Here is an 11,888-nt window from a genome sequence, read left to right on the forward strand (position 1 = left end):
AAAGCACGTGGGATGATGCCAGCGGCACAGTCTTAGGTGGTGAATATGTGGGTGCGCACTGTAAAATTCTTTCAACTTTTCAGTATAATTTTTTCATAATAAAATGTTGGAAAAAATAAACCTGTGAAAAAGGAAGCTTTAGTCAAACGTATCTAAGCAAAAGAAAAAGCAAGTTCTAAATTCCTATGGCTCAAATTAATGTGTTTTTCTTTTTAGGTTGAGATGCAAGAGCAAAAAAAAGAAAAAAAGGAATGAAAGGAATAGGAGCTATTCTAAAAGCTACAAATTCCACCTGCAGTTTGACTAAAGATGACGTGGCTGAAGAATATGCTTTGAATCCAAGCCCCTTCAAGGCTGCCAGGTAGAGAGTGGGTTCTGTGAAAGCTCCATACCTGTGAACAAGCAGAGCTTCCAAGTAAACCCTCTTCATTAAAGCCACCCTGAGTCAACAAGCCGGGCTTTAATCTGAGCAATAAAGGTATATTTCGGGTCTAGTTACCCACCCATAACTGTACGTACTTTGATACCTAGGTGAGGGGAAAGGAGAAAGGCAAAACAACAGATTTTAAAAATCACAACAAATGTTTATCAAACAGTATGTGCCAGGCACTGACTTAGGAGCTTCAAGTGCATTATTTCATGTCATTTGCACAGCAACTCTCTGATAAGTATTCACTTATTTTTTATATATTATATAATTTTAATTATTTACATTATATTATACTTATTCCTTTTTTCTTTTGAGACAGAGTCTTGCTCTGTCACCCAGGCTGGAGTGCAGTGGTGCGATCTCAGCTCACTACAAGCTCTGCCTCCCGGGTTCACGCCATTCTCCTGCCTCAGCCTCCCAAGTAGCTGGGACTACAGGCACCCACCACCACGCCCAGCTAATTTTTTTGTATTTTTAGTAGAGACAGGGTTTCACCATGTTAGCCAGGATGGTCTCAATCTCCTGACCTCATGATCCACCTGCCTCGGCCTCCCGAAGTGCTGGGATTACAGGCGTGAGCCACCGTACCCAGCCACTTACTCCTATTTTATACATGAGAGGCCCAAGGTGAGGCAAAGTGATTTGTGTAGAGTCACAGATAAAGCCAAAATTGACACCCAGACAGACTGAAAAACTTCTCTGCCAGCAGATCTAGAAATGATAAATGGAGATCTTCAAACTGAAGGAAAATGATACCAGAGGGCAACTGGGATATAAACAAAACCTTAAGGGCCCAAAATGATAAACATGTAGGTTAACATAAATACTTATTTTTTGGCCGGTCGTGTGGTGGCTTTTGGGAGGCTGAGGCAGGTGGACCACCTGAGGTCAGGAGTTCGAAACCAGCCCGACCAACATGACAAAACCCTGTCTCTACTCAAAAACACAAAATTAGCCAGGCCGTGGTGTTCACTTGGACATATGACACAGCAACACAACCAACCAAGAACAGGTCAGAAGCAGGAAGCTGTGGTCAGAGCACTGCCCCGCGGCTCAGGCAGTGTAATACCATTTGCAAGTGGAGAGTGACAAGTTAAAGATGTAACTGAAAATGCCAGAGATGACAGATTTAAACCCAAGTGGTCTAAAGATTCCAAATAAAAAACAGAGGCTGTCGGGGTGAATAAAGAAGCAAGACCTAATTATATGATACCTAAAGGAAATCCACTTTACATATACACAAAGGTTGAAAGTGAAAAAAGCTAAACCAGGCAAACACACCACGCAAACACCAAATCAGAAGAAAAGAGGGTAGTCAGACCAAGGTTACTTCACAACAAATAATATCACCCGAGATAAAGGGGGTCAAATTTACAAAAATGACATAAAAATCCCAAAAGTGCATGCACCTGGCTGGGCGCGGTGGCTCACACCTGTAACCCCAGTACTTTGGGAGACCTCAATCACGAGGTCAGGAGATTGAGACCATCCTGGCTAACACGGTGAAACCCCGTCTCTACTAAAAATACAAAAAGATTAGCCAGGCGTGGTGGTGGGCACCTGTAGTCCCAGCTACTCAGGAGGCTGAGGCAGGAGAATGCCGTGAACCCAGGAGGCCGAGGTTGCAGTGGGCTGAGATCGCACTACTGCACTCCAGCCTGGGGGACAGAGCAACACTCCGTCTCCAAAACAAAAAAAAAAACTGCATGCACCTTATAACATAGTTTTCAAATACATGAAACAAAAACTGCAGAGCTGAAAGAAAATAATCCATAATTAGCATGAGAGATTTCAATTCTCCTCAGAAGAAAGAGGAACTAAGCAGTGAAACTGCTCTTCATGCCTCCCCAGCACAATGGAGATACTCCAGGGAAATAAAGGCCAGTTGCTGGGACTCATCTCCCCAGAACGCTGAGAGGCTGAGACTGGCTTCTCTGTAAATAAATGACTAGTATTTGCTAGGAAAAGAGTCCTTATCTACGAAATGTTTTTAGCAAGATGTGGTTAGTTGAGAATTGTGTTTGGAACATTCCACAGAATAGATCATATTCTGGGGCTTAAGACAAGCCTCAACATTGAAATCACAGAATATTTTCTCTGACTACAACTAATTTAGAAACTGTTATTTGAAAATCCCCAAACATTTAGAAATGAAATAACACGCCGGGCGCAGTGGCTCACGCCTGTAATCCCAGCACTTTGGGAGGCCGAGGCGGGCGGATCACAAGGTCAGGAGATCGAGACCATCCTGGCTAACACGGTGAAACCCCATCTCTACTAAAAATACAAGAAAAATTAGCCGGGCGTGGTGGCGGGCGCCTGTAGTCCCAGCTACGCGGGAGGCTGAGGCAGGAGAATGGCATGAACCCGGGAGGCGGAGCTTGCAGTGAGCCGAGATCGTGCCACTGCACTCCAGCCTGGGCGGCAGAGCAAGACTCCGTCTCAAAAAAAAAAAAAAAAAAAAAAAGAAATGAAATGAAATAACACATTTCCAAATAATAAGTGGGTAAAAGAAGAAATTAAAAGGGAAATTAGAAAATATTTTCAACTGAATGAAGATAAAAATGAATAAACATTTCCAAATTTGTGAAATGTGGCTAAACAATGCTTAGAGATAAATTTATGTTATAGTTTTGAACACTTGTTAGAAAAGACAAAAAATCTAAAGTCAACGATCTAAGCCTTTATCTTAAAAAACTAGAAGAGGGCCGGTGCGGTGGCTCATGCCTGTAATCCCAGCACTTTGGGAGGCCGAGGCGGGCAGATCACGAGGTCGCGAGACAGAGACCACCCTGGCTAACATGGTGAAACCCCGCCTCTACTAAAAATACAAAAAATTAACAGGGCATGGTGACAGGTGCCTGTAGTCCCAGCAACTCGGGAGGCTGAGGAAGGAGAATGGCGTGAATCCGGGAGGCGGAGCTTGCAGTGAGCTGAGATCACGCCACCGCACTCCAGCCTGGGAGACAGAGCGAGACTCTGTCTCAAAAAAAAAACTAGAAGAGCCAGAAGAGCAAATGGAACCCAAAGGAAGCAGAAAAGAGGAAATAATAAAGAGTAAACAGAAATCAATGAAAAACAAAACAAAATCAATAAAACCAACAACTGGCTCTTTGAAAAAACTCAATTAAACTGATAACTTCTAGTAAGACTGATCAAAATGGAAAGAGAGGAAATACAAGGCACATTTCAGCAAATTTCTAGATAACAGGTAGTATATGCTGGTACTTACTACACACAAGATAATTGCATAGGCACTTTGCCTGGCCTATTGTACTGATCCCATAATAGCCTATAAGGTAGGTCCTATTATTAACCCCACATAAGGATTTTTTTTTTAAGAGACAGGGTCTCACCCTGTCACCCAGGCTGGGTGTAGCGGCACAATCATAGTTCACTGCAGCTGCAAACTGTTGGCCTCAAGCAATTCTCTCACCTCAGCATCCCAAAGTGCTGGGATTACACGCATGAGCTACCACGCCTGGCATCACAAATTATTTTTATATATGTACATTTACACATTATGTCCATTCAAGGAAAAGAAAGTCTGAATATCCACACTGAAGGGATAATAGTGGCTAACTCTTAGAGGAAAACTGAAATTGGGGTGGGCAGTCAGGTGAAATCTTTATAATCTATACATTTTTATAAGAATCCATGCATATTTTTAATTGGAAGAAAAATGTATCACACATTTAAAAAATTTAATTACACAGAATAAAGTAAGCAAAGAAATAAATATATGGGTTTTACTGGGTTGGAGAAAGGGAAGAGATTACGAAACTCCATCCATGATAAAGAACTCCTATAACCCAAAACAAAAAACTCAATTAAAAAAATAGGCAGAAGGGCCGGGCGCAGTGGCTCATGCCTCTAATACCAGCACTTTGGGAGGCCATGGTGGGTGGATCACCTGAGGTCAGGAGTTCAACATCAGCCTGGCCAACATAGTGAAACCTCGTCTCTACTAAAAGTACAAAAAATTAGCCAGGCATGGTGGCAGGTACCTGTAATCCCAGCTACTCAGGAGGCTGAGGCAGGAGAATCACTTGAACCCAGGAGGTGGAGGTTGCAATGAGCCAAGATTGTGCCACTGCACTCCAGCCTGGGCAACAAGAGCCAAACTCTGTCTCCAAAAAAAAAAAAAAAAAAAAAAATGTGCAAAGGATTTGAATAGACATTTCTCCAGTAAATGTATACAAATGGTCAATAACCACGTAAAAAGACGCTCAGCATGACTAATCATCAGGGAAACGCAAATCACAACAATGAGATGCTGTACCTACTCACACAAAAAAGGATGGCTATCATCAGAAAAGAAAAGAAAAAGTGTTGGTGAGGGTGTGGAGAAACTGGAACCTTGGTATACTGCTGCAAGAATGTAAAACAGTGTAGCCACTGTGGAAAACAGTCTACTGGTTCCTCAAAAAGTTACATCTACTGCCAGGTGCAGTGGTTCACACCTGTAATCTCAGTAACTCAGGAGTCTGAGGCAGGAAGATCGCTTGAAGCCAGGAGTATAAGACCAGCTTGGGCAACACAGTGAGATTCTGTCTCTAATTAGTCAAGCGTGGTGTCGTTCACCTGTAGTCCTAGCTACTTGGGAGGCTGAGGCAAAAAGATCACTTCAGCTCAGGAGTCCAAGGCTGCAGTGAGCTATGATTGCATCACTTCATTCCAGCCTGGGCGACAGAGTGAGACCCAATCTCAAAAATAACAATAAATAATAAGTTAAACATAAAACTACCACATTATTGGCCAGGTGCGGTGGCTCACGCCTGTAATCCCAGCACTTTGGGAGGCCGAGGCAGGTGGATCACGAGGTCAGGAGATCGAGACCATCCTGGCTAACATGGTGAAACCCCGTCTCTACTAAAAATACAAAAAAATTAGCTGGACGTGGTGGCAGGTGCCTGTAGTCCCAGCGACTCGGGAGGCTGAGGCAGGAGAATGGCGTGTACCCGGGAGGCAGAGCTTGCAGTGAGCTGAGATTGCACCACTACGCTCCAGCCTGGGAGATGGAACGAGACTCGGTCTCAAAAAAGCAAACAAAAAAACAAACAAAAACAAAAAAATCTATTGACCAATTCCACTCCTAGGTATAGACACAAAGAATTAAAAGCAGAGACTCAAGACACTTGTAAACCAATGTTTATAGCAGCATTACTCACACAACAGTCAAGAGATGAAAGCAACCTGAGTGCCCACTGATGACGGGATAAAATGTGGCTTACATATATAATGGACTAGTATTGAGCCTTTAAAAGGAAGAAAATTTTGACACATGCAGATAAACCCCAAAGACCTAAGAAGTTCAATAACCCAGTCACAAAAGGACAAATACTGTATGATTCCCCTTATAGGAGACACCTTGAGTAGTCAAATTCTGAGACAAAAGTAGAATGGTGGTTGCTTGGGGGCAGCAAGGAGTTAGTGTTTCATGGATACAGAGTTTCAGTCAGAGAAAATGCAAAAGTTCTAGAGATGGATGGTGGTGATGGCTGGGCAGCAATGTGAATATACTTAATGCCAATGAACTGTACACATAAAAATGGTTAAAATGGTTAAGTTTTATGGTATGTATATTTTACCACAATATTTAAATTTTTTAAATTACATTTTTAAAAATTGTTAACAGGCCAGATGCAGTGGCTCACACCTGTAATCCCAGCACTTTGGGAGGCTGAGGCAGGCAGATCAAAAGGTCAGGAGATCGAGACCATCCTGTCTAACACGGTGAAACCCCGTCTCTACTAAAACTACAAAAAATTACCCAGGCATGGTGGGTACAGGCAGGTGCCTGTAGTCTCAGCTACTCGGGAGGCTGAGGCTGAGGCAGGAGAATGGTGTGAACCCAGGAGGCAGAGCTTGCAGTGAGCCGAGATCCTGCCACTGCACTCCAGCCTGGGCAACACAGCAAGACTTCATCTCAAAAAAAAAAAAAAAAAAAATTGTTAACAAAAAATTACTAATAATCCATCCAAGTTATTTAGAAAAGGAGTGTCAGATCAAGCTTTCCAAAGTGCCAAAACTCAGAAGATTACCTGGTTGCTTGCCCCATACCCAGCTGTCCAGAATTGACTTGGCGCTATATACAGGTGCAGGAGTTTCTTCTTCATCTTTTTTCTCTCTGTCAGACATCCAGATCTTCTTTCTTTGTTCCACTTTGTTCGACACTATCATCTGCAGAATTAAAAAATTTTTAATCTGTAACCGCTTTTCAGAATACCATACCATTAGTCAGTCTCTCCAAATGTCCCTCCCCGAAAAGTTACAACACACATCATTAACTGAATGTTTGACAACTTAAAAATAAAACACATCAATCATATCTGTAACAGATCCAGTAAAATTTTCATAAAGAAACCAAAACATCGGCCGGGTGCAGTGGCTCACACCTGTAATCCCAGCACTTTGGGAGGCCAAGGTGGGTGGATCATGAGGTCAGGAGATCGAGACCATCCTGGCTAACACGGTGAAACCCCATCTCCACTAAAAATACAAAAAATTGGCCGGGCATGGCTGGGCGCGGTGGCTCACGCTTGTAATCTCAGCACTTTGGGAGGCCGAGGCGGGCGGATCACAAGGTCGGGAGATCGAGACCACGGTGAAACCCTGTCTCTACTAAAAATACAAAAAATTAGCCGGGCGTGGTGGCGGGCGCCTGTAGTCCCAGCTACTCGGAGAGGCTGAGGCAGGAGAATGGCGTGAACCCGGGAGGCGGAGCTTGCAGTGAGCCGAGATTGCACCACTGCACTCCAGCCTCGGCGATAGAGCCAGACTCCGTCTCAAAAAAAAAAAAAAAACAAAAAACAAAAAACAAAAAATTGGCCGGGCATGATGGCGGGCGCCTGTAGTCCCAGCTACTCGGGAGGCTGAGGCAGCAGAATGGCATGAATCTGGGAGACAGAGCTTGCAGTGAGCTGAGATGGCGCCAACGCACTCCAGCCTGGGTGACAGAGTGAGATGCCATCTCAAAAAAAAAAAAAAAAGAGAAGAAAAGAAACCAATATATCAAATTATTTAAAGCATGTCTTCCAAGATGATATTCCATCAACTTCCTAATGGGATTTTTAAGCCATTCTACTGAAATCAGTTTCTTAAGAGTGAAAATTACGTAGTATAGATGGCTTCTTTCTATAAGAAACATTAGTTAACATTTAATTATAGTGTACAGGTAGTCTTACAAATAGAAATTATTTAGAAGCAATGAGATTGTTAAATAATTTGATAACATTGGTGATGAAAACAAAATGATACCTAAAAGGTACAGAAATATTTTGGTGGTAAAACTTTGCATATTGAAATATAGAGACCCCTCTGTTATCTGCAATAAACATGAACAAAAAGTGACACAGAAAATCAGTTCAAGTAATAATTAGCAAAATATTTACCAACTTTTTTCATTTGCATAAATAGGGTAGAATCATGAAATTTCAAAGATACAATATTGGTATTAATACTCATAACTATATATAGTTATATGTAGCTATACACACATATATAACTTTAAATTTAGTCAGACTTTTTATGATAACAAATAAACCGTGTGCTATTTAAACTGTATTTTCCAAAGAATAAACAAAAGTGTAATGAAGAAATAGTGGTGCATTTCAAGTTCTTTTTTTTTTTTTGAGATGGAGTTTCACTCTGTCACCCAGGCTGGAGTGCAGTGGGGCAATCTCGGCTCACTGCAAGCTCTGCCTCCTGGGTTCACGCCATTCTCCTGCCTCAGCCTCTCCGAGTAGCTGGGACTACAAGCGCCCGCCACCACGCCCGGCTAATTTTTTGTATTTTTAGTAGAAACGGGGTTTCACCGTGGTCTCGATCTCCTGACCTCGTGATCCGCCCGCCTCAGCCTCCCAAAGTGCTGAGATTACAAGCGTGAGCCACCGCGCCCGGCTCAAGTTCTTAACACAGATGACACCTTCGTAAACTTTTTAGATCACAATATTTTTAAGTCATTAAGACCATCTAAAACTATGCCTTAACTTGCTTCGGAAAACAGTTCAGCACATGACCCAACTTTAACACTACTAGGTCTTTATCCTAGGGAAATGGAAGCTACATTCACACAAAATCTGTACAGAAATGCTCACAGCAGGATTACAATTGTGAAAGAAAAATGGAAACAACCACAAGGTCCTACAATAGCAGAATGGATAAACACCATATGGTACATCCAAATGATGAAATACTACTATTCAGCAATAAAAAGAACTATTAATACACAGAACAACTGATAAATCTCAAACATATAACTGGGAGTAAATGAAGATGGTTTCGAAATGTTACTTAAAATATGGTTCTACTTACATGACATTCTCAAAAAGAATACCCTACACTGATGGAGAACAGATCAGTGGTTGCCAGGGTAGGAGGCCAGGGAACATGTGATAAAAAGGAGCACCTTAAGGGAGCTTTTAAGGTGATGAAACTTCTCCATCCTGCTTATGGCAGAGGTTACATGAATCTATAGAGGTCAAAATTTACTCAACTAGATACCACAATAAAATAAATTTTATATGTTTTTTAATAAAAAAAAAAAAAGTCAGCTGGGTGCAGTGGCCCACACCTGTGATCCCAGCACTTTGGGAGCCGAGGTGGGCGGATCACAAGGTCAGGAGTTCAAGACCAGCCTGGCCAACATGGTGAAACCTCATCTCTACTAAAAATACAAAAATTAGCCAGGTGTGGTGGCATGTGCCTGTAATACCAGCTACTTGGGAGGGTGAGGCAGGAGAATCGCTTGAACCTAGAAGGCGGAGGTTGCAGTGAGCCGAGATCATGCCACTGCACTCCAGCCTGGGCGACAGGGTGAGACTGCGTCTCAAAAAAAAAAAAAAAAAAAAAAAAAGTTAATGGTTCTCATTAATATTAAAGTTCCAATGAAATTCAACAAACATGTATTTAACATTCAGTGTATTCAAAGCACTTTTATACTAAAGTAAAAAGGTAACTTCTAAAAAACTTTAGAAAAACCTATCACACACATATAACTAATCGATGCAAATCAGGCTTTGGAAAGGGTCATGAGATGATATCTAGGTCCAGGGGCTGGGCACGGTGGCTCATGCCTGTAATCTCAGCACTTTGGGAGGCTGAGGCGGGCAGATCACTTGAGGTCAGGAGTTCAAGAACAGCCTGGCCAACATGGTGAAACCCTGTCTCTACAAAAATACAAAAATTAGCCGGGCGTGATGGCCGGCACCTGTAATCCCAGCTACTCAGGAGGCTGAGGCAGGAGAATCATTTGAATCCAGAAGGCGGAGGCTGCAGTGAACTGAAATGGCGCCACTGCATTCTAGCCTGGGCAACAAAGTGAGACTCTGTCTCAAAAAAAAAAAAAAAGGAATTTAAGATGTATAAATCTATCTATACATATTTTCTAATAATAAAAAACACACATCATGCCACACTAAAAATAAAGACATTTACTGAATGCCAAAAAACCTCCCTTAAAATCCCAATCACTTGGGATCTACGTAAAGAACAATTATGCTCTGCTTTCTAACTATGATTTTTAAAAGAACAAATGACAAAAAAATTCATCAAATGTGGGCCATGCGCGGTGGTTCAAGCCTGTAATCCCAACACTTTGGGAGGCCGAGGCGGGCGGATCATGAGGTCAGGAGTTCAAGACCAGCCTGACCAAATGGTGAAAGTCCGTCCCTACTAAAAGCATAAAAATAAGCTGGGCGAGGTGGAGGGTGCCAGTAATCCCAGCTACTCAGGAGGCTGAAGCAGAGAACTGCTTGAACCCAAGAGGTGGAGGGTGCAGTGAGCCAGGATCATGCCACTGCACTCCAGCCTGAGCGACAGAGCAAGACTCCCTCTCGAGAGGAAAAAACAACAACAAAAAAATTCATCAAATGTAATGAATAAAACACATACTTTGGATTTTTCCATGTACTTAGCTTTTCTAAGAGCATCTTTTGGAACTACTGTTTCACAGAAAACACTTTGGGAAACGTTTTAATTTATTAAATACTGGAGGGCTAGGAGGAAGAGGTTACAACTTTTTAAAATATACAGAGTGAATCACTGGTACGTGCCAAAAAAAAAAAAAAAAAGGTTGCTGATTCCTGTCATGGAAGGCACTGTCATATGGACACTGTTAGCCTCAGCATGTGGAGGTCCAGAAAGGGAAAATTTCAAGTCAGATAGAATTCTATACATACCATTTATTTGGAGCCTTCAGCCCTCAAGATCCTAACATCATGACCTCAGTTTCAACACAATTGTCCTTAGTCCTTGTATTGGTTACAAATACAAACCAAACAGCTCAACTGAACTAACTCTTATCTCTCCGGAAACACAAACACAAGACCTCATAAAATGAGTGAGTTTCCAGCGGCCATAATTACTGAACTTACTTCTCCAATTTTCCCCTCCACAGTTAACTAAACAGCTCAAAAACTATCAGTAACAACAGTCACCATGATATGGTTAGGAGTGTGGCGGATTTCTTAACCAGCAATAATAAACAGGAAAAAAATTTTGCCTATTCATAGATCTCAAGTTTCGTGCACTTGCAAGAAACTAATTAAAAGGCAGCCGTGCACAATTTACAAAAACAGCCATAAAGACTGTTACATTTTAAGTTACAGGAAATAAACCTGCTCCTCTAATACAGCAAGATGCAACTGACTTCCCCTTACATGCCCCCAAAAAAAGGCTTACACGAGAAATTTAATGGAAGTAGAAACACATCAAGAAAAAGACATGTCAAACCCCACCTGTATATCTGTTTTCAACCACCTGGAGTCAAGTCGAGCCTGGGCAGCCAAACAGAAAGATTCAGAGGGCATCTTTTCTCCAGCTTCCTCCCAGTTCTCAGGCCTGCAAGTAAGCATACATGTTGAAGACCTAACGCTTTTTAATAATTTACGAAGACACTCCCGAAAAAGTTTAATGCAGGAAAAAAAAAAAAAAGAGAGACAGAGAGAACAGAAAGAGGGGAGAGAAGAGCTGGGGGAAGGGAGTGAGGGGGAGAGAGGGAAAGAGGGAAGAGATGGAGGGAGAGGGAGGTTCGGGGAAGGGAAAGCCTCCTTCCAAGGTAGGCAGGGTGTGCCGGGTTTCTGCACCACGCTGGCGAGACCCTGAGAATGGACGCTCACAGGAGACCAGGTCACAATGTCATCTGCCCTCAAATCCAAAAAGTACACACACACGACAGGAAACGGACAAATAACAGCAGCATAAATCTGCCGCTTTACCCCACAGCAGGGTGCGTGCGTGAAAGAAATTACTCAAAAGGATCGCCAGTAGAAAAATCCACAGCCACCACCACTTAGAGATGGAGAGAGGCCCGAGGCTGCGCCGCGGGCGGTCAGCGCAGGCCCAGGTGCGGCCGCCGCGCCCACGCCCGCCAGCCCCGCGCCCGCACCGCCCCTGCCGCCGGCCGCCCCGGTGTCCCAGGCCAGTACCTGACGCGCAGGGCCGGGCCGCCTCGCCC

The 11,888-nt window shown here is 43.0% G+C and overlaps 1 protein-coding gene across 2 annotated transcripts; it reads right to left on the reverse strand.

The window, feature by feature from the left end:
* Positions 1 to 6: 6 nt before the first annotated feature.
* On the reverse strand, positions 7 to 11,888 carry LOC116482449 (E3 ubiquitin-protein ligase HERC2-like). 2 transcript variants are annotated; one of them, XR_009209888.1, is made up of 4 exons: positions 11,860 to 11,888; positions 11,170 to 11,272; positions 6,475 to 6,613; positions 5,981 to 6,358 (listed from the first exon to the last, which is right to left on the reverse strand). XR_009209888.1 is itself a non-coding variant. In XM_032175906.2 (3 exons), exons 1-3 carry the CDS (start codon positions 11,284 to 11,286, stop codon positions 349 to 351), a joined length of 300 nt encoding a protein of 99 aa, XP_032031797.2. In that variant the 5' UTR covers positions 11,287 to 11,313; the 3' UTR covers positions 7 to 348. The 2 variants fall into 2 exon arrangements, 1 of the variants encoding a protein (XP_032031797.2); XM_032175906.2 differs by lacking the exons at positions 5,981 to 6,358; positions 11,860 to 11,888 and adding an exon at positions 7 to 392 and having other exon boundaries at positions 11,170 to 11,313.

This window comes from Hylobates moloch, unplaced genomic scaffold (assembly GCF_009828535.3).
Source record: "Hylobates moloch isolate HMO894 unplaced genomic scaffold, HMol_V3 SCAFFOLD_14, whole genome shotgun sequence".
In the NCBI taxonomy this organism is placed as follows: Eukaryota; Metazoa; Chordata; class Mammalia; order Primates; family Hylobatidae; genus Hylobates; species Hylobates moloch.